The following is a 22,042-nucleotide window of genomic DNA, read 5'->3' as shown; positions in this document are numbered from 1 at the left end:
TTTGCTGATTTTCTGTGCGGGGAGACTGTGTCAGCGGTGCTCACGTGCTCAGCTTCGAGGGAACAGTGGATGGAAGAGTCAAAACTCCCGCTTGCACTCGCAGCAATTTCATTATTTGAAATTATCCACATCTAATATGAACATCCAGCAGAGCAGCTTCCTGGGAGGAAAAGCTTTTACTAAAGTGGACTGTGGAGCCTTGGCAGTGGTTTTAAAGTGTGACTGCGGCGCGTTTCTGATCTCTTGAGCTCACTTGTCAATCAAAGCGCGTGGGTAGCATGCTGACATTTTCTTCTTTAGTGGAGGAAATTTGTGTTGCTGTGGGTGGCTCTTTTCCATTTATTAATGTGTGTTATTTAATTTTTATTTTGCCCAAACATGGTGAACATTTCCTGTTCTATTCATTCAGCATAAAATGGAACCAAACAGAGCGCGTGCAGAGCGCGTACCTGTCGTAGCACACAGGTGCAGGCGTGCATTATGTCTCCTGGTGGTAAAAAATAAACCCATCCACAGCAGTTTATGGTCAAACGCTGCCACTGATGACGATGCTTTTAAATTGCAGTGTACAGTAATGTGCGTACCCAATGTTGCTGTTTCTTTGTGTGTCGCTCTTACTCTCCCTGCCGCCTCCACACCGATGCGTGTTGTTGCATTAACGCGGAGGTGAAGAGTGGGAGGTAGAGGGCAAACTGAGAGGGCTACAAGAGGGATGGAGCGAGCCAGGGAAGAAAGAGAGTGTGGGAGTCCGAAGCATAGATACAGAACAGATAGATAGATAGATCTATTTGACTGTCCTTCTTTCTCCTTCGTTGCCTCATTTCTAAAACGTATAATGACGATGATTTCCCACGGGTAACCCACTCAGGTCAAACTAAATCTAGAAGGTAATGAGAGAAGGGGAGAGATAAAGAGTGATGATGAACGAGGGATGAGATGGAAAGGAAAGAGAGGCAGATGGAGAGGAGAAGTTGGTCTCTTTGCAGCTCCAAAGCTCGTAAAGCCCCGAAGCTGTGTGGAGTGCAAACGGGAGGGAGGGAGGCTGAGTCGAGGAGAAGAAAAGCTCGAAGGGAGAGAGAGTGAAAGGGAGAGGAGGAGGAGGAGGAGGGTTTGCGTTGGTGTGTTGGCTGGCAGAGAGAGCGCTTGTCAAAAAAACCTTCCACTGACAGAAGGCATGATTCACAGCAGAGAGAGAGAGAAACAGCAGAGATAAAGAGAGAGAGAGCGGCGACAGGGCAGAGATGCCAGTTAAGAAAAACAAACGAGGATGCTGATTTGAAGCGGGATGACAGCACGCCAGCAGGATGGGACTGAGATCGACGGAGTGGATTGACTGACTGTGACCACGCTGATAAGGTTTTGGCTTTTCTATTGATTGGTTTGAAAAATAGAGCAGGTGGCGGTGGCAGCGATGAAAGAGAGCAGGAGAGGGAGAGGATGCTTGAGAACGAAGGCTGAAAGAGCTAGAGAGACCTGGAATTATTCTCAACTATCAATAGGCTTCTTTGACGGCTGATGGAAATTAGACAGCTCCGAGTGCTCACCGCCGCGCTGGAGACGGGTATGAGTGCGAGGACTGTGAAAAGCTTTCTGAAGATGTTCAGAACACGAGTCAATCAGTTCTCTTCATGTGGAGATGACAAGTTCTCCACATTCAGTTTGTGAATCTGTAAATTGTGATTTGAACTTTTTTCGTCTGCTGTGGTTCTGAGGTTAGCACATCTCTCAGTTTGTGTGCTGGATGTCAACATTTCAACAGCCTTTTGCAGAAAATAAATTAGCTTCTTATACATTTACTGGTACAGTTTGTCCTCGGGACTGTACCCTCTCAGGTAACCGAGTCTTAATTTAACAAGGTGCAAAATCGGGTGCAGGAGGAGCTGTTCGTTTATTTTATGTAATTTTATTTTCATTCATCATCCACTTGGATGAGGGCCCGGTGGCGCCAGTGTCCGGCAGCCTCGCCTCTGTCAGTGCGCCCCAGGGTGGCTGTGGCTACAATGTAGCTTGCCATCACCAGTGTGTGAATGTGTGTTTGAATGGGTGGGTGACTGGATGCGTAAAGCGCTTTGGGGTCCTTAGGGACTAGTAAAGCACTATACAAATACAGGCTTAAAGCAGGCACCTTATACTGCTTACTAAGACACATTTGCCCTTTTGGCCCCTTGCAGGGCAGACATAGTTACCCTGAGTTTTAATAATTAGACCTGAACTCAATACATCCTGTTTGTGAAAGTCTATGACGTGCTAAAGAATGCTATGTGATGGACCACTTTAGTGCATTAAACCTTACACCAAAAATGGAAAATCAGCTCTGAAATTAAAATGGATAATTTGCAGGAATATTGAGGCCATTTTAAACTTATTTTCATCGAGCATTAAAGCAGCTGGTGCTGCATTAACATCAGTGTCCTGAAAGGACGTCTCACCTTTTAGGCTGTAAGAACTATACCTGTGTAAAATGTCCAAAGAGTTTAGCTAAACAGCCTTTTTGTAATAGCACCAGCAAGTGGCCAGGATGATGTTAGCACCTCTGTAATTGTGGATGTTGGTGCCGGTGAGTGTGCTAATGAGCCGGGTTTAAATATGCAACTCTCAGCTGTGACGCACGAGGTCAGGACTCGAGTTCCAAGCTTGCTTTTAGGCTCGACTTTCTTTATGTTACATTTGCTTCAGGCACGAAAAGCAGTGTCCAGAATGTTTAGGTAAAAAGCACTTGCTTAGGCCGAGGCACCAAAAATATTTGACTCCGTCTAGACTGAAAGTACTCGGTTACATGTAGACTAAAAACATACTCAGCTATGTTTAGGCTCAAGACATAGCTATGGTTAGCTAAACATAACTTTCATACTAGAGCAATAGTACTCATGTGAAGACAACAAAAGTACTTCATTAGGTTCAAGCTCCAAAAGTACTTGGTCGTATTTAGGCTAAAAAAAAATACTGGCTTAGCTTTAGGCCAGAAAGTACTTGGTTAGTTTTAGGCTAATAATACTCCTGGTTTAAGTACCACGAGTATGCGGTTACCTTTAGGCTCAATTATGCTAAGTTAGCTTCAGGGCAGGAAATACTTGGTTATGTTTAAGATCAAAAAGTACTCAGTTATGTTTAGGCTGAAAAGTACCAGGTTAGCTTTAGAGTAGGAGCTTTTTGTTTAAGCCCAACAATTGAATGATTTTCTAACCTAATGAGTTGATGAGTTATCTCAGCTTTGGTTAGGATTAAACTACAAAAAGTACTTTGATATCCTCAGGAAAAAACCTAATCTACTAGAGTAAAAGTACACAAATAGGTACAGGAGCCAAAAGTACCTGGTTGTATTTAGACAGGGTACAGGGTTAGTGTTAGACCCTTGGTCAGGCTTAAGCTCCAGCAGTGACCTATATTTTCAAACTTAATTGAATCACCTCAGCTTAGTTTGAATTATCTCAGTTTTGAGGGGAGTCATTGAAATGACTGCTCACAACAGTAAAATATGGCGCTGACTGACACATGACAGGAAGTTACATAGATTTTCATCCATCTTCTTCCACCTGAGCATTTTCCATCTGTCACAGGCTGGAGGTGGAATACACCTTGGACTGTTGCCGGACTTTAGCAGGTTACCTATCCAACCAAATCCTGGAACGTCCACTGGCTGCCCCCTGTCAGCCACTAAGTGATGCAGGACGAATGAATTTCTTTATATGTGGACGGGGTTTCATTTCTGCAGCACTCTGTAGGCTGGAGGACATGGTTCACTATGTTCTGGACAGCACACTGCTCCCCTGAGTTTGTCAAATGCTCTGCAGGCACTGTCAGAGGAAGGTTTTAGAGAAACGCTCTCAGTTTACGATTAAACTTGAAATCGAATTCAGACTTTAACTTCCTGAGAGTGGTCACGCTCCAGCATCAACACAAGCTAAATGCATCTTTCTGTAGAGGTTCCCTGCAAAGTAAAGGCCATATCCAGGCTAGTCTCAAGCCCAGTTAGGGTCATTTTTCTCTCAGGACTGTGTGCAGCACCACCAATGAAGGAATTTCTATTGTCAACTAACCTGAATGAGAGTCCCTGTAATTGTGTGTTCATTGCTATTATTACCTAATATCCTGCTCACTGACTTTGATACATACGGAGAGACTTTTTCAGGCTCTTTTCCATGCAAATTATTTTTATTTGCTTTCTCTCTCCACAGCCAGACGAAGCTAATCATCGAGTACGGCCAGAATGAGACGAGAGGCTTTGACTGGATTCAGTCGTCCATCCACCGTCGCTCTGTCTGACGGACTGCCGGTCTGCTGGATGAAGATTTAATTGGCTGCGAACAAACACAGAACAATAAACAGCCAGAATAAATACAAATGCAGGCACATCGGGGGGAGAGTGGGAGAGAAGATGAGCTAAAAACAGCAACTGTGTGGACATAAAAACTGGACCCGTTTCATCTTTTCTTGCTGTTTTCCGAAAGCTGTTTGGAATATTTCTCAGAGTCGGATTCCTCATGTTGTTTGCACCGTTGTTATGTCATGGATTATTTGACGGGACGGCCACTTTTTTGCAGGAGTGTCATACTTTGATCATCAGAGATGCTCCTGACTTCTCATTAAAACAGAGAGAACACACGTCAGGAACATGTTTTTGAATGTGACGTTTTATTCTGGCATGGCCGTCTCAAACCCAGTTGCCATGTGTCCTTCACTGCCTGAATTTTTCTTTTAGATTTAGTCAAATTAACGACTTCACAATTCGCTCTTCAAGCTTCACCCGTGACTCCCACCAACCCCTCCCACCCTCAGCCATCCAACCAATCATGGGCAAGCCTCTCAGCCGTCCCGGGTGTTTCAGGAAAAGCTCTTGCTGCCTGGAGAAACATGGAATTGGGGATTGTGGAGTGGGAGGGCGAGATGGGGGGATGGAGGGGGGATACGGGGATGGCTATGTACCCCAGCGATCCATTTATGACACTATGTGCATCAATCAGCAGATTGACAGCCATCACCACCACCACCCTGGAGGGTCCATACGGCGAGACGGTTGCGGCGAGGGCAGTTTTAGCTACTCTACGAGTGGCTCGCTCCGAGTCAGCAGAGCACCCCCCGACATGTTTGACTCGCAGCCACGGTCTTTAACGCCAAACCCCTCCTTTGTTCGGCGCTTGGATGAGCGAGCCATCTATGATTCGCTGAAGCTCGGCGGTCAGGACGGAGATGACGGTGGCTGTCATTCGCCGGGGCGGTTCACCCGATCGGTTTCTCCCTCTGTGTCTTCATTCTCAGCTCCGGGTGTGTCCTCCTCCTCCTCAAAGAAACACCACCATCACCACCACCATCACCATGGAGACAGCACAAAGAGCCGAGACGGTCGACATTCCTGGAAAGTCCTGACGCCTCCGAAGCACCTGGAGTGTCTGGAGCTGACTACATCTGAAATGATGGACAGAGGAGGTGGATATCTAAACCCGGGGCACTACCCTCCAGCTGGGGGGCAGTCCTCCTCCCTCACCTCCCCCCTTATTTCTCCCTTCTCTGGCTCCCCTCTCTCCTCGGGCTACCACACTCCGGTGTTCTTCTCCCCCGCCAAACCTCGACCCAGCCAGACTCAGAGTTTACGCTGTTCACCTCCCCACGTGATCCAGCCCAGGCATTACTCCCAAACCCAGAGCCTCAGGCTGTCACCCCCCCAAGAGCTGAGGAGATCCCCTTACCGCTCCCCGCTGGTCCAACTGTCTGCTCACGACCTGGAGCAGGACCTCAGGGATCGAGGAGGAGGAGGGGGAGGAGGAGGATGGGGACGCAGCGAGCGAGAAAGGGAGTGGGAGAGGGAGAGAGAGAGGGAGATGGAGCGAGGGTGGGCTCAGCGAGAATGGGAGAGAGAGAGGGAGAGGGGAAGGCTGGAGAGGGAGCGAGCACGGGAACGGGAGAGGAGGGAAACATCTTTCGCGACCTTCGGGTATGGCCGACCAGTTCCTCTGCGTTCGGACAGAGACTCTGTGTTTCTGGAGTCCGAACAGGGTCTCGACACAACGCCATTACTGCTCCCCCAGCCCTCTCCTTCACCCTCGCCCAGCGCTGCCCCCAGAATGGGCACTGGGGCGGTGGGTAGGAACAGAGCTGGGTCAAAGGTCGGCCCTGAAGGTGTGGGAGGGGTCATGGTTTCCAAATACGACAATGGAAGCGTGGGTTTGGTGTTGGTTGATAGTAAATCTGGGTGTGGGCCAAGGTTAGTGAGCGAGGTTGGGGGTAGAAATGTGATGGAGGCTGAAATGAGGGCAGGAATACAAGAACACCATCGTGCTGAGAGCTGGAGCAAGTATGACAATGGATCCAGGCCCAGCGTTAAAAACGAAACGAGGATGGGCTCCCAGGTAAAAACAAGACCAGGGGGGCGGGATTTGGAAGGAAAAGTGCAGTCTGGGGTGGGGAGGGAAAATATGGCTCCATCTGCAAACAAGGAGGTACACAGGGCAGGGTCATCAAAGAGTGGAGAAAGATCAGGAAGGGCTGTAGCGAAACCAGAACCAATCGCTGAAGCTACACCGTCAAATGTGACTGAGAGCAGGGATGAGCCTGGAGCTAGAGCAGATCCTGCAGCTGGATCTGGTCCAGGGATGAAGCCACAGGGAGGAGCAGAGGTAGAGACTAAGGCAACTTCAAAGAAGGTGGAGAGACAGAGTGAGGCAGAAGCTGAAGTAGCTAAAGTAAATAAGGAAGTTGTTGCCGCAGCGGAGTCCAGGATGGAGGAAAAACCTGAGACCGATGTTACAATTGCTCCTACATCTAAGCCTGAGGCAGCAGTAGAAGGTGGAGCTGGCAGTGAGACAGGAAATAAGACTAACAGTGAGCGCGGGGTTGACACTGAAGCCAACAGCACCAAGACCGCAGACAAGGGTCCTACCTGTGCTGCGGCCGAAGATAAAACCAAGCTTCCTGCTGCAGATCAACCTGAGAAAAAGACTTTCAACATTGATAAAACCGAATCCAGCCATGTGGAGAAAAGTTCACGATCCAAGAAGTCCAAATCCTCCAAGTCCAGCTCCAGGACTCGACCAGGCACCGCCACGGGCCTGCGGCCAGGTGTGGTCAGCCCACGGCAGAGCAGAGCGCTCGGAGACCTCGAATCAACAGGCCCAGCTGAAGGCATCGAGTCCACGTGGCCTCGCCGAATCATCGTGAGAAAGAGGACCGTTCGTCAAGGTGGAGCACTCCACAATCTCCCCATCCTCCCCCCCCTCCCCTCCGTCCTCTCTGCGCTGGAGAAGAGACGCCCACTCGGCCACCTCCGTGCAGGCCACTTCTCAGAGAACCCTTTATCAAATATAACAAACTCCACCAGTATTGTGGGACGATGCTCGCTCAAAGAGCCCTCGCATCAGGAGCCGGGGTTGGGGTCCAGTTTGGTGGGCAGGGCTTCGCTGAAGGAGCAGAACTTGGAGCACTGGAGGATCTGCAGAGAGCAGGAGGAGCCAAAGAGATCCAAGAGCAAAGAAATACAAGGGGACAAGACTGAGGAGGAGAGGAAAGGGAATGAAGAGCGGAAAGAAGAGAAAGACAGAAAGGAGGAGAAAGTGGAGATGGACAAAGAGAAGGGTGGGGTGGGGCTGGTGGAGGAAACAAAACAAGAAAGAGCAGAGATGGCAGTCGAATTGAAAGTCCAAGACAAAGCAAACAAGTACAAGGAAGCGAAAAAAGGCAGAGATATCGAGATAACTCCTGAAAAAGTGGAGGAGAAAAGTATGAAGATAAGGGATGAAACTGCTGGGCGAGGCTTGGAGGAGGAGGAGGAGGAGGTGGTGGTGACATTACAGAAAGAAGAAGGAGAGGCGGAGGGAGGAGAAGGAGGCACACTTGGCGAGGAAGGAGGGGTGGAGAGCTGGGACGCTGTCCTTGATATGGTCAACACTTTGTGGGATGACGGTTGGGATAAAGGAGGAGCAGGAGGAGGAGCAATAGGCGATGCAGACTCCCTCTCGGGCTCCCTGCAGCGCTGGCCTCTCCTCCGACCCCCCATCGGGTTCGGAGGGTCCCACCCTCCCTCCTCAGCAGCCTCGGAGCTCAGCCTGACGGAGCTGGAAAGGAGAGCCCGGGAGCTGGACTCTGACCTGGAGCACCTCGACCTGTCTCAGCCCCTCAATCAGGAATCGTACCCAGCGCTCCTGGAGCCTCAGAGGGAGCGAGCGGACATGTACCAAACTCACCCCGGGCCTCAGAGAGAGAAGGCTGGCCTGCACACAGGTAAACACCGCACACACCTGCAGGAACTCGCACTCGACACACGGACGTTCACGCCGCTTTAGAAATCACACCTGACAAACGTGCTGGCAGCCTGAAGCGTTAGATGATGAGTTAGACGATACAAACACAGGAGTCAGTGAAGCTTACTGACGAACACGAGGCAGGCAGGATGAAGGTGAACACCACCTCGTTAGCTGAGAGCTGATTGGGAACAAGACAGGTGGAGACAAAGGAACACGAGGTCCGAGGAGAAATGTGACTGTGACCCACCTGAGTGAATTTATAGTCCAAACACGGTGGATAAAAGTAATGAAACATCTGTCGTCGCAGTCACACACTGACTTCTTGTTCCAAATTAAAATGAATTTGGCTCCAATAAAACACAAACCAAATCGAGTCTGTCAGTCGGGGTAACATTTTCAGATTTTCTAGGCTGTATTTCTTTATTTCTGTTTTACAACAACAGGTGTTTAATCCCTTTAAACGAAGCCCGGAGAAAGATGCTTTTGTGCTCGCTGTTTGCGCTCCGCCGGTGCAATCACACTGCAAACGCTGAGCAGGTTTTGGATTTCAGTCGCTGTTCTGTATTGTTTGTGACTCAGAGTTTAGCTGTGATGCTGGCTGTGAATTATTGGACCAAAACAGGAGGTGGTGGTGAGCTGGTGCCAGAAGCCTGCTCCTCCAATCGATGTATTTATTCACAGAATTTAGAAGAAACAGCAGCAAAGCATTTAAAAGACATGAAAAGAGTGAAAAGAAGAAACACAAACAAAAGTCAATAATAGAGAAGATCAATCATCTATGAAAACTTTATAAAAGCTTCACAAAAGCCTGTTTATGAAGGAGGTTTTAACAGTTTGCAGTGAGGAGCTGAAAAACTGTTGGGAATGCTGCTGTGGGAGGCAAACCTGAGCCGAGCTGTTTCCCACTGCTGGAGCCCCTGCTGGACCGTAGAGGAACTGCAGGTTCAGGTGTGCAGCCACTTGCAGCAAAGTCGTGTGGATGAATGTTCCTGCATGTAAATGTAAAATATAAAAAGCAGTGATAATTGTTCAGCACAGCAGGGAGTGGTGTTACCTTCCCCCTCGTGGGGGCGGTTGAGTCAGAGCCAGGTGGAGATTTGGAAATGCTTCATGAACTGTAGCAGCAGTGACAGATTCACTGGTCCATAAAGGAAAAGTCAGGGCTTTAAAACAGGAGCGTTTCTGCTTGATTGTCATGTGAGCAGTGGCTTTCTTTGCTTAGATCCTTCCAGGAACCAAAGAAAGCCTCGGATACAAAACAGTGGGGAAGAAAAGGCAGGATGCACTGGTTATAACTGTTTCTCTGTTTAAAAAGGTAAATATGTGATGTTCTTTTCAGGGGTGGGCAGCAGGTCCCAGGTCAGCTTGGAGCTCAGTACTACAGCCTCACTGGCTACAGACGCTGACAGACCTCCCGGCTCCTGGTCAACCAAATCTGCCGGGACGTCCACCACTGGCACAAGGTAAGGAATCTAAAAGTGCAGGGCTCTAGACTAACTTTTTGCCATGTGCCAGTACACCTAACTTTTTAAAGTTAGGTGTACTGGCACAAAAGTTAGGCGCACACAAATTTTATAATAATTTATATAATATAATGTGTTTTTCTGGATACACTGTGCTTTTTCAGCATTCAAAGATTGATGACACCGTGTCAGAGCACTGGCTATGAATTTCAGAAGGATCAGGCCTTAACTTAACAGAAAAGTTAGCAATAGTTCTTTTCCTATTACAGCTACATCCACTTCTGTCGTGCCTAGGCTGCTCACTAGGGCTGGGTATCATCACTGATTTCTATAATCCATTCGATTCTGGTTTTCAAAGTCCCGATTCGATTCAACTTAGCCAGAAGAGTCAGAAATATTATAACTCTGATCATTTATCAGTACTGACTTCATCAGAATTGTGAACATCACAGCAGATGCCTTTGTGTGAAAGTAACTGAGAATAAAACACAGAAAAACATGAAGGAGATTTTCCCTGGTCTGGCTTTTTATAGCAGATAACCTTAAAAATATTCTACAATGTTCTGTATATAAAGTTTAAATTTCTTCAGTATTGAACAACAAAAAAATAGGCTTTCTTGTCCGAGGTCATTTAAGTGAAAAAAAGAAAAAGAAAAGAAAAAGACAGCAGTCACAGCGCTGTAAACAACGGTAGACTGGTGGGTAATAAGCGAATGAATAATACAGAAAACAGAGATTGGAGACGGGAAACTGTTCTTGAAGTACAGAGAGAGATAGAGAGAGAGCTAGCTGTGCATGAAGTGTGATTTTAATAGTCGTGGAAGCAAAACAGCAAAATTCATGACGACATTGATCAAATGTGAAGCGCAGTTTGCTGCTTCTTTTGCTGCTGGCTCGGTGAATTTTGGTTGGAGAGACAAAACCTGCAGCTCAGAATCAGCGCAAAAAGACGTAATCACAGCGCGGACCCGACACATCAGAATCGCTAAGCTCCGACAGCGTGTCCGTCTACGGGCCGTCGGGTGAGAAAGCCGAGAAAGACAAAGCTGATTCTGATGCGTTGGCTCTGTGTTTACGTCTTTGTGTGGAGTCCGTGTACCTGCTCTCATTTGCTGTTTGGTTGTTGTTGAAATGGTTTTGTGAGCTTTAATCTGAGAATCTGGCGTTTCTGGCAAAACACAGTTATATTTAAAAGTTGATTCATGATTTAATGAATTGATATCGCTTTATTCAAGCTACTCACCTCCCACTTCCACCTGCACTTTCAACTGGACCACGGCCAATCAGAGAGGTCCCGCCCCTTACTATCTCTGATTGGTTTAGTCCACGATAGGGGCAAAATGTGTGTCTGTTGTTGACCACAGGGAAGGTTGCAGATTTTTTATTTATTTATTTTTTTGCTACCGGAACAGTTGGTCGCACAGGTGCAACCAAAATTTTTTTTTTAGTCGGACCACTGAAAAGTTTGGTCGCATTTGCGACCAAATTGGTCGCACTCTAGAGCCCTGAAGTGTCACTGCAAGATGCCAGAATCCAGGATCAGCCATGTCTCCACCCCTCAAAGGCCTGTCCTGTGTCTCGTAAACTGAGGACAGATACAGGTGTGTTTGAATGTAATGGGATTACTGACGGGAACAGGAACCAGTGCAGAAACAGCACTGGCAGCTAAATGGGCAGAGCTGTTTCTCTAAACTGGAGACCAAAACGATGTGTCAAGGTGATCAGAAAAACTGATTTCCATGGATGAAAATACGTCATATTCTGATTTCATACTCAGAAACAGGGTGGTTTAATTACACACCAGGCTGATTTTGAGCCAGAATCACACTACAGTCAAAATGAGCAGGGGGCGACCGTGGTTCAGGGGGTTGGGAAGGTTGTCGGTTCGATCCCCAGCCCTGTCTGTCCTGGTCGTTGTGTCCTTGGGCAAGACACTTCACCTACCGCCTACTGGTGATGGCCAGAGGGGCCGATATGGCAGCCTCGCTTCTGCCCCAGGGCAGCTGTAGCTACAACTGTAGCTGCCTCCACCAGTGTGTGAATGTGAGAGTGAATGAATAGTGGTATTGTAAAGCGCTTTGAGGGTCTCGAAAAGCGCTATATAAATGCAATCCATTATTAAAATAATGATGACCGAAGTTACTGCAGCTGTGCAGTGAATCCAGTGATGTCACTGCCTTTGAAATGATCACATGTGAGAAACTGAAATTGAGGAACTGCAGCACAAACAGTGATGTACAGTATATACACTGAGCAATAAAAACATCAGACTGTCTGTTTAATGGACTCGAGCTGCTGTTTTATTCGCTGTTATTAGCTTTTGTGTGAACGTCCCAGAACAGAGCGAGCTGTACCTTGATGAGCTGAATCATTTAAGCTTAAATGTCATCCAACTAAATGATCTCTAATCATATTCTTCAAACTGAGCTTTGAGGGCTGGAGCTGCTGTAACTGTGTTTGTAATCAGCATTGTTATGAAATCATTCATATGAAGCTGTTGCAGGCGTCACACGTTTTATTAGAAACTGATTAAAAACTGCACAGTTAACTTTCCTGTCTCTACCTGATCATTCCTCATGGCTTACAAATAAAGACACAAACCAAACCGTGTCACAGCCGCAGCAAAATTTAGAAAGTGAATGTATTTGTAGTGATGTGTCCATCACCCGGGATATCTGTGCCGATGGCTTGGGGCTGTGCGGCTAAAACAAATCAATGGCCTTGATCTGAAAAGTGGGTTATCACTTTAAAGGCTTCGGGGGGGCTGAGCACACATGGGGATGCTTCACCACCTTCTGTCCTTTTCTTCTTTTCCAGCTCTGCTAAAGAGGACAGCTCTCCAGACTCCAACCTGACGCTGGAGTCCGACTCAAGCGGCGTTTTCCTCTCCTTATCCAATCAAAGCCAGGAGGAGGCTGGCTCTGACAGTGACCAGCCAATCAGTGGTTCCGACCTGGGCAGCAGCAGCACGTCACTGGAGAAAGATGGGGACGATGGAGGGTTAAAGGAGTGGGGGAGGGAGGAGAGCGCGGAGCTACAGTGGTGCTACCCGTCACTCCTCAACACGTGCTCGCAAGAAGACATCGAAGGCGAGAGGGAGGAGGCGGGGCGCGGAAACATGGAGGAGGATGAAGAGCGGGGAGAAGGCGAGGACAGAAGGAAGGATGGGAAGATGGGAATGGTTTCAGTCATCAAGAAGCCATTAGAGCAGAGCGTTATTAAGAGCTCCATGGCTCTGAGAATTGAGGACATGCCCCCCAGGAAAAAAGTCACCCTCATGGGAATAGACTCCCCTCTTCCTCTGTCTCCTTCAAAGCAGCCAATCAAACACTTTCTAGATCCCAACCAGAAGCCAATCAGAACATCAGGGCTGGACTGTGGTGACATAGATCCCTTCGTCCAGTCGGACAGCTTTGTTTACCTTGCTGTGTCTGCAAGACCTGCCTTCAAAGGTGAAGTCACCACGGTGACAGAAGCCCACAACGTGAAAAAGGACAGTATACACCACCACACACACGGCACGAAAACGCACGTGGATCCGCCTAACCCCAACTGGGACGCCAAGCCAACACAGCTCGCCCCACAGAAGCCAGAGGAGGGAGATTTCCTGTGCACCGACAGCTTCGTCTACCTGGCAGCTCCAGCCTGCCTCCTGCTGGGCCCTCCAGGAACTACAGCCTACAGCGGCAAGTGAGTATGCACTCGTCTACACTTCACCTCTCAGCTGAAAGAGATGTATTCATTTATAAAAACCATCCATCCGATCATCCGATCATCCATCCATCCAGTCATCCGATCATCCATCTAATCATCCATCCATCCATCTGATCATCCATCCATCCATACAATCATCCGATCATCCATTCAGTTTTGGTTTCTTGTGCAATCTTTTCACTGTCAGCTAATGTCTCAGTGACACTAGAGTAAAAATAGGTTGCCGGCCTCCTTACCACCAGGAGAAACTGGTGGTTGCTCAGTGATTGCATTGACTGTTTGGTGACCAACTGGCGACATTCTAGTTGCCCGAAGGTAATATCTTCCCCTGTGAGAGGCAACCTGTCTCCCATCACAGTCTGACTCAGACTGACTGCAATCACTCTGAGACAGATTGGTAAAGGTTTGAAATAATCAGTTTGATTTATAATCACACACAGATTACCAACATTCCAATCAATCACTCGCATCAGTCTGAATGAGCCTGCGCTGATGAGCACCAGGTTAAAAGCAGAGCTTTAGTGCTTTTAAAAAGCACAAATGATGAAGATACCAGAGGGGTACATCTGGCTTTCTCTTCTGTTTTTTAGGGAGTCCGATTCGGAGAGCTCAGGTTCGGGAGCTGCTGATGTGTCTGTGCTGGGTTGCGGTTCAGTGGCAGGGGACAGCGATTGGGACTCGGACCTGTCCGACTCCGATCCGAGCCGCTCGTCAAGGACCTCCGCCACTGGGAGCAAATCTGGCCGTCCGAAGCGGCTGCCCGCTGAACCTGACTGGGATTTATTCGGAGAAACCACTGAACCCGAAGTGCTGAGCGAGCTCTTCACGGAGCAAGACAGGAACAACAACGGCATAGCAGAGAGAGTTTCCGGGGTTACCACCAGCATGGCAGCAACACCGTCCGTCCCCATGGCAACTCAACCCGCCACTCCACCGTTGAAGAGGATGTCGACCGTGGAGCAGTCATTGACGAAGAAGGTGACGTGGCAGTTTAAACCTGCTCAGAGGTCGGTGTGCACGGGAAGCAAGAAGGACAAAGAGAGGGAGGCGATGTCGTCATTGGCGGGAAGGTTTACTGAACTCGGAGGTGGCGAGATGTACAGACCCACCCCTTCATCTTCATCGTCTTCATCGTCGTCACCATCGTCATCGTCATCCGGCTGATTTCTGAAAGAAAAGCTTGTTTGGAGAAGCTTTTGATGGGCTGAAGAAAGGTAGAGGCGAACTTTAGCTCCTGTAGACCTGCAGCTTTTGCCTGTCCGTTCCGAATTCTGTGTCTCGCTGCTGCCGTTGCCTTGGATGACCTTGTAAAGGCTGCGTTGCATTTTCTTCAGTTAGTCAACAAGTTATTGTTATTATCATATATCACTTTAAGTTGGGACGGTCTTCACAGAAACAGCACCGTTCCTGTACAGTTTTACTGACTGTCGGTTGTTTTTTTCACTCACACGTTACATCCACGTCTGTTAAAATAACAGATCCGAATAATTCTGTTGGAGTTTTATTCTGCTGAACGTACTCTGAGGGAGGATCCACCTTCAGACTGATTTCACATCTTATACTATTAGAGCCATGCTGGAATTAAATCACAGTGATCCGTAAAGTGATCTGAGTAGGAGAAAGTGGTTTCTGCTGCTCTCTGATTTTTACGGATGTAAGAGTGTAAACGTCTCGCCTGCTCCCCCACGTCTTTGAAGACGGACTTTTACAAACTGGCTGAGTTTGATCTCTACAGTCTATGGTGTGTTTTATAATCACAGCCAAGTTTACAGTGTATTTAACAGTGTGATAGTATATTTTGAACATGGAGATAATTATTGAGCAAAGTATTAATATATATATATGTGAGTGTGTGTGACGAGTGTGAACAACTAATTGAAGGATTTAACAATAGAGTTTAATTTAAATGGTTTATTTATCACTTAGACTGAAATTGTGAATGTTATAAATGAGCAATATGCTTACAGATACATGCTATATTCTATGTTTAACGCGCCTTCATTCAAAGGGAGTCAAATACGGCTGTTCTGTCAAACCTGCTGGTGTCTCACTGATACCTGTCAGGTGTCTTTTGGTGAGGGTCAAATTTGAAACAGCTGCCAAATTCACATGTAGAAGCAGGAGAGTTGGCAGTGATCAATAAAATTCTGCCGGCTGGTTTTATCCACCAAATACCGCGGTCATGTTTGGGTTAAAATATGTTTGCAACACGACACACTGAAAAGATGTTTCAGGATACTCGGCACGTGTGCAGTCAGTGCTTAATGTGCAGTTCCTCTAACGTCCAGCAGGGGCTCCAGCAGTGATAGACTCCCACGTTAAAACTTTACAGCAGAAATAAACACGTTTGCATTCACCCTACACCGGGGGGGGGGGGGTTAGGACCTCACTTGTTTAGATTATTGGGGGCGTGGCCTCTTTGACTGACAGGTGGATGGTGACACAGATTGCTCTAGCTGCTAGCTCTCTGCTAGCTTCACCTGAACTGGACATCTGGACTGTTTTTGAGCTGTTGAAGCATTTTATACGACATCATCCGATCAATAACATGGCTGCTGTGAGGTCACTCTACTAACAGACTGTCCATGAAGGCAGAGCGAGAGTTTGCTGGGATTTTATTATGTTATTTAGCGCTGATCATTAGGTATCTGTGTCTGTGCGATGCTCCCAGCCGCAGGTTGCTAACCTCGGTGGCTTCAACTGGCACAGGCTGGAGGGTGGTGCAATTAATGTAGCGCTATTAACAGCTAATGTGTGGCACAGATGGAACATGGAGTGCAGACATCTCAGCACACAGAGGCTGCAGAGACAGGCAGGGAGCATGTAGTGCTGGGAAATCACTGAATCACGACAAAGATTTATTTATTTACACTTTCTTCTACTGTTTGAGGCTCTTTTAATAAACAGCTACTTCAGCGTGTTTGATTTGGGGGAATCTTACTGTTCCTGACACAACCTCAAAGGGATATGTCTCTCCTCCCACGACTGAACCAGAAAGCTTTGATTCGTTAGGTGAATGTGGAAACACGATGGAGCCACTGCTTTTTCAGCTACATGTGAAAAATGACAATAACATACAGTCGCTAACTCAGGTTGTAGTATAGAAAAGAGTCTCGTTTTTAGGCCCAGCTGGGGCTCCGCTAAAATGCTCAATCGGAGGCTCCACATGGGGGCTTGTTAAACCAACTGTTAGTGCAGTGGTTGGGTCCATCTTTTATATACAGTCTGTGGTTTCTCTAACACCAGCGGTTTGACAGACGCCGTTATTTGACGCCCTGCCAGCGAGAGCGGGCTGGAGTGTTTAAATGTATAATAATGGCTGAGTTTGATTTTTATTTATGCAGCCAGATTTTGATTGTAAATGCAGTCTTAGACTCATGCAGAGGTTTTATGTGTAACATTTTTAATCATCAGGTAGTTCGGTTTTAAGTGCCATAAACAGCAAGACCACGGCTGAGATGATTGGTCGTCTTTGTCTCACACTGGGTTTATTTCTGCTCAGAGTACAGACTTCTTCTTTTGTAATCCTCCCCCTGCCATCTTTGGCTTTTCTGAGGAGGATAAACATGCTGGAGACGTTTTTCTCCTCGCTCCCCGCCGCCGTTTGTCACCGCTTCAGCTCTGTTTGTGCTGAAAAGCAAAGCAATCCAGGAGATTTCCCTCTGAATCCAAAGCGAAGTGCAGCCAGCGGGGAGGCAGGTGGAGCTGCCAGTCATCCCAGCAGTGGTTCTGCTGTTCAATCATTACATGATGAATGTGGTTATCATTCACTGAGCTAAAAAATGGGACAGGCAGCACCTTCCAAAGACATCGCAGACATGTCAGGTCACTGATGAGAGCGGCTGAAAGTCTGTTTTATGCACGATGTTGCTGATAAAGGTCTGACAGGCTAATCGTCCTCACATTTAGTCTTGTTGTTCTTAATGTAAAAGTGAAAATGAGGAACGAGGGCCAGATTTACTAACGGTTCATCACTTTTAGGCCTTTTTCTGGTTTTCATGAAGCTGCTGTTGACGAGATACTGTAATAAGGTCTTGGCCCCTCACACAGGGACCAATCAGTGACCTCCGGCAACCTGAGATTGCTAGGGACAAATGAGCATCTCCAACCAGTTTGCCAGAAACCCTTGAGTGAAATCAGCTGTAAAGAGGGCGCTGCCCCACAGATGTCTGTGATTGCTGACACGTCTGCAAACACTCACCAACCGCTGCTCAAACTCGCCTTCAGAATAAAAGTTGCATGTTTTGGTTGCCACAGTAGAGCAGAGCTTTTACGTTGGAGTCAGATTTTCTCTGGTTGGTGTTTTTCGGGTTGCATCGCCGCTCTACAAACAGAGAAATGGAAAACGTTTGACTCCACATGAGATGTTTTTCTTCTTTTGTGCGGACACTCAACGACTGCGGAAATCTGCTGCTCATCCAAATAATCTCATGGAGGTTTCAGATGCAGCACTGTAAACCTCCAGCAGCTTCCAGCAGCCAGTCAGCGACCAGGTCTCTGGGCCTGTGTGACGGAGGCCTGCTGGTGTTATTGAACTTGAATTCAGAGTGTTAAATTTAAGAGTATCAGAGAGCTCAGAGTGTGAAATGTCGTTTTAAGGAGCTCTGACCTGTGTTAGAGAAATGCCTGCAGCTTCTGGCTGCAGGGAGCAGTAACAGTAACCTCACTAACACTCGGATCGGTCAGGAAATGTTTGAGCATCCTTCAGGTCAGCTGTTCGTCAGCTGTTTGCGAGTTCAGGTTTAGATGGTAGAACTGATGTGAATCTGCAGATGCACTGCGTCACGTTTGTCATCGCTTATTTTTGACCTGCTTGGTGCTCTGTTGCTCAGTTGCCTGGTTGCGTTGCCTGTTACTGAACTAAACTGGCTGTGTCTTTGTGTAAATTTGGTGCACTGCTGGTGGATCACCTGCCGAATGCACCTGATTAGTAAATCTGGCCTCAGAGTTGCTCGTGATGTTTGAAATTCTGGATTTTTAGCCTTGCTGGGATAAGATGATGTTTTTTTTGCCATGAGCAGCTTGAAGCAAGCCGCACACAGAAAGGCTTCAGTGACGACGTTGATGATGATCTGTGTAAACCGACAGGATTTGGTCGGGCCTTAAACGCACCTGTCAGACTTCCCGGTACATCCACAGAGGATTGGAGTGTTTCATTAACATGCCTCTATTTTTAAAGCTGCAGCTTCTTGTTTGGACTGTCTGAATGTCTTTGAGGTGAATGTTAATCGGGACACAGTTAATGACTGATGAAGGCTTTTACCCCTCATGTTAGACTATTCCTGGATGGGGCTTTTTTTGCACAGCGTCACCTCTAATCCCCGTGAAAGTCATCATTTAACAGGAAAAGCAAAATGAAGCTGTGAGGAGACTCCCTGGGCCCCACTGACCTCCTCTAGCAGGAGAAATGAACACAAATACATGACTGCATCACTGCCATGATTAAGAAAAAACAAAGACTAAAGTTTGGTTTCAGCAGAAAATGAGACAAAATGGGCTGCAGGAAAACTACTCCACACTTTTATTACTTCCAGGCTGGACGACTGTAATTCATGATTATCAGGAAGTCCTAAAAACTCCTTGAAAAGCCTTCAGTTAATCCAAAATGCTGCAGCAAGAGTCCTGACAGGGTCTAGAAAGAGAGAGCAGATTTCTCCTGTTTTGGCTTCCCTTCATTGGCTTCCTGTTAAATCCAGAATTGAATTCAAAATCCTGCTCCTCACATACAAGGTCTTAAATAATCAGGCCCCATCTTATCTTAATGACCTTGTAGTACCATATCACCCTATTAGAGCACTTCGCTCTCGCTCTGCAGGCCTACTTGTTGTTCCTAGAGTATTTAAAAGTAGAATGGGAGGGAGAGCCTTCAGTTTTCAGGCCCCTCTTCTGTGGAACCAGCTTCCAGTTTGGATTCAGGAGATAGACACTATCTCTACTTTTAAGATTAGGCTTCAAACTTTCCTTTTGCTAAAGCATATAGTTAGGGCTGGACCAGGTGACCCTGGATCCTCCCTTAGTTATTCTGCTGATGGTTTGTGATGCTCTCACCGTGACTTTATGCTGCTGCATTAGCTCTGTCACAAACTTTATTCTGTCTCAGCAGATTCCCTCTCCGATCCTCATTCTGTTGGAAGTTTCTTCCTGTTAAAAGGGAGTTCTTCTTCCCCAGACTCATCGAGTCCTGCTTGTATAGTAGGGCCTTTCCTTACCATCTAAATCAGCCTGAGATAAACGTTGTGACGTGGTGTTACATGAACAAAAAGCAGCCCTGCTCAGACTGAAGTTGTCTAAAGCTCCGAGCGACAGCGGCAGAGGACGTTGTCATGGGAATGATTGCATCTCCAAACTGAGTCTGAATGTTTTTGTCTCTGACAAGCTGCAGCCTTGTTCTCCACCTTCATCCTGTCCTCGGTCTCCTCCACCATCCCCTGATACCATCTTTCACACAGTTTGATTTCAGCTTTTACTGCACAGCAGCACCGTGTCATCACGTTCCTGCACAACATTAACGTAATCTGCTCCAGCCGCCGTGACCACTTTCTCTGTAAACATTACATTTAGTCAAAGAGAGCAGAAACTTCCACTGACAGCGGTCACAGACTGTGTCGCTCGTTCTCTGTTTCACACGTCTGTGTCTCGTCCTCCTCCACGTTGCCTCGTTTCATTCTGCAGCCCCGCTCGCACTCGCCCTGCAGCTGTCGCTCAGACCTGCAAATTTTAATTACGTGATTATCTTTTCTGTTCAGACAAACGGTGCTCGCTCGGAGCTTTTTAGCTGAGACTCGCTCTTTCCTCCCAAAAAACACACGCGTGTGCACCAGCGTGCAGCTGCCAGACGATCAGAATCAGCAGTTCTCAGCTTCAGTCACCGTGAAAGTGATAGAGGTATTTGGAGAGGATTTGTCATAAATCAGTAAAGGAGTGCATGTTTTACTTGAAATCTTTAAATAATCAAAGCGTTCACATTTTGCTGCTTTAGCCTTTGCGGACACTGGGACGTCTGTAAAGTCGTGCCTGTTTCATCGATCCGAGGTCTCGTCACACAAAGTACAATCAGCGGGACTCCTTTCAGAGTCGCCTCCTTGTGCACCTCTGGACCACTTCCTGTTTCGATCATCACTGTACGTCTGGTCACTTTGCCTCTGAGCTGCACACCGCATTCTTTCCACTGACTCAAACTCTTCGCTGTAGAACCGGACATCCTGGGAAAGGTCCAGAGGTGCACACAGAGCTGAGCTTGAAGGAGAGACTGGCTGAATTTAAATAATTGCACCTTCTTTGCTCACTTTGTTTCTAACCCAGCTTCAAATCATGCAAAAGATCTGGGACACATCCCACCCACTTTTCACACCTGAGCAATATATAAACGTGGAGGGGTGGGCCGTGTGCGCTGCTGTGATCCTGGCCCTGTGATTCTATAAAAACGATGAGAAAACGGCTGCAGATCCAGTTTCCCCTGCAGCTCCACAGTCAGGCTTCGGGCAGCTTCTTGGTGATTTGCCGGCAGCTCCAGCTGAGCGGTTCTTTTGAAGCCGACTCTTTCTTCTTGCAGCGATGTGACGGGGCATGGTGAAACTATCTGTGTAGTGACCCACTCTGCATGTTTGTCCTGACCCTGTGTTCAGGCCGAAGACCGAGGCTGTTTATGTGACACTGTTCATTGATTAATTTTTTTTATTTCTGTATTAAACTATTGGCTCTTTGAAGTGTTTCAGCTGAAAACCTGCATCTCACTGGAACATTTTCTAACCTGCTGCTTCACAGTCTGATCGACGAACAAAAGCTCAATAACCGAACGGACGAGTCAGACGAACTTTATCGACCTTTGAATTTCTGTTGCATCAAACTGTGGCAAAACATCTAGTTTCACTGTGATGGATAAAAACCACATCCTCTGCTGACTTTTGTAAAATCAGGCCTGCGTGTAATACTTTGCTGTTCATATCGACGCTGCTCACTGGTAAAGCTTAGCGATTAAGACCTGAGACGGATTCTTAGCTGGAAAATGATTTATGTGAAATCTTTTCGTGTGCCATATTCCCAAGCCTTGTTGAAGTGCATTATTGTACAATAAAGACTAAAGTTGATGGTGGCTGTGACTCTGGCCTGGTTATTTGCAGAAGCAGTAGGTCAGAGATCGGACTGCGTGACAACACCGAAGGAAACGTGAACATTTTAGTGAAGTTTCACAGTTAGGAAGGGCTCATTTAGCTACTATGAAATGACAGATTTATGGCCATGAGCCCAATGTGTGTCCACCTCCTCGGGCAGATGAAATCTTCCTTTACATGATGCTGTCTCCGACCATCAGGACTGAACACAATTCAAAAATAGAACCTTTTCAAATCGTTAGGTGCTGTGGACCAGCCGTGACCTTTAACCTTTTGATTTAAGGCTGGGATGCAGAGGCAGCTGAGTCAGTGCAGAGCTATCCCGAGGTGATCTGCGGGCTTTTATTCAGACAAATGCTTCAGGAAGTCTTTAGACAACGTTTCTCTTTTCAGCAGGACGAAAGTCAGAAACATCCGGTCAAAGAAACCGAAGAGCTCCTCAGGGCTGAGAGGTCGATATCCTTCACCAGACTCGGTGTGAAGATCAGACAGCATCACAACAGAGAGCTGCAGATAACAG

At 47.2% G+C, this 22,042-nt stretch overlaps 1 protein-coding gene across 1 annotated transcript; it reads left to right on the top strand.

Annotated features, from left to right (window-relative positions):
- Positions 1-736: 736 nt before the first annotated feature.
- LOC146551731 (uncharacterized) lies at positions 737-21,503 on the top strand. The gene is made up of 5 exons (XM_085256898.1): positions 737-1,356; positions 4,176-8,211; positions 9,574-9,697; positions 12,515-13,387; positions 14,002-21,503. Exons 2-5 carry the CDS (start codon positions 4,791-4,793, stop codon positions 14,573-14,575), a joined length of 4,992 nt encoding a protein of 1,663 aa, XP_085113024.1. The 5' UTR covers positions 737-1,356; positions 4,176-4,790; the 3' UTR covers positions 14,576-21,503.
- Positions 21,504-22,042: the final 539 nt, after the last annotated feature.

This window comes from Mchenga conophoros, linkage group LG19 (genome assembly GCF_057382185.1).
Source record: "Mchenga conophoros isolate Kocher_MC1m ecotype Shallow Benthic linkage group LG19, M_conophoros_male_GT1.1, whole genome shotgun sequence".
Lineage (NCBI taxonomy): Eukaryota > Metazoa > Chordata > Actinopteri > Cichliformes > Cichlidae > Mchenga > Mchenga conophoros.
The sequence above is the reverse complement of the archived record's forward strand: the minus strand, read 5'-3'. Positions and strand labels throughout refer to the sequence as shown.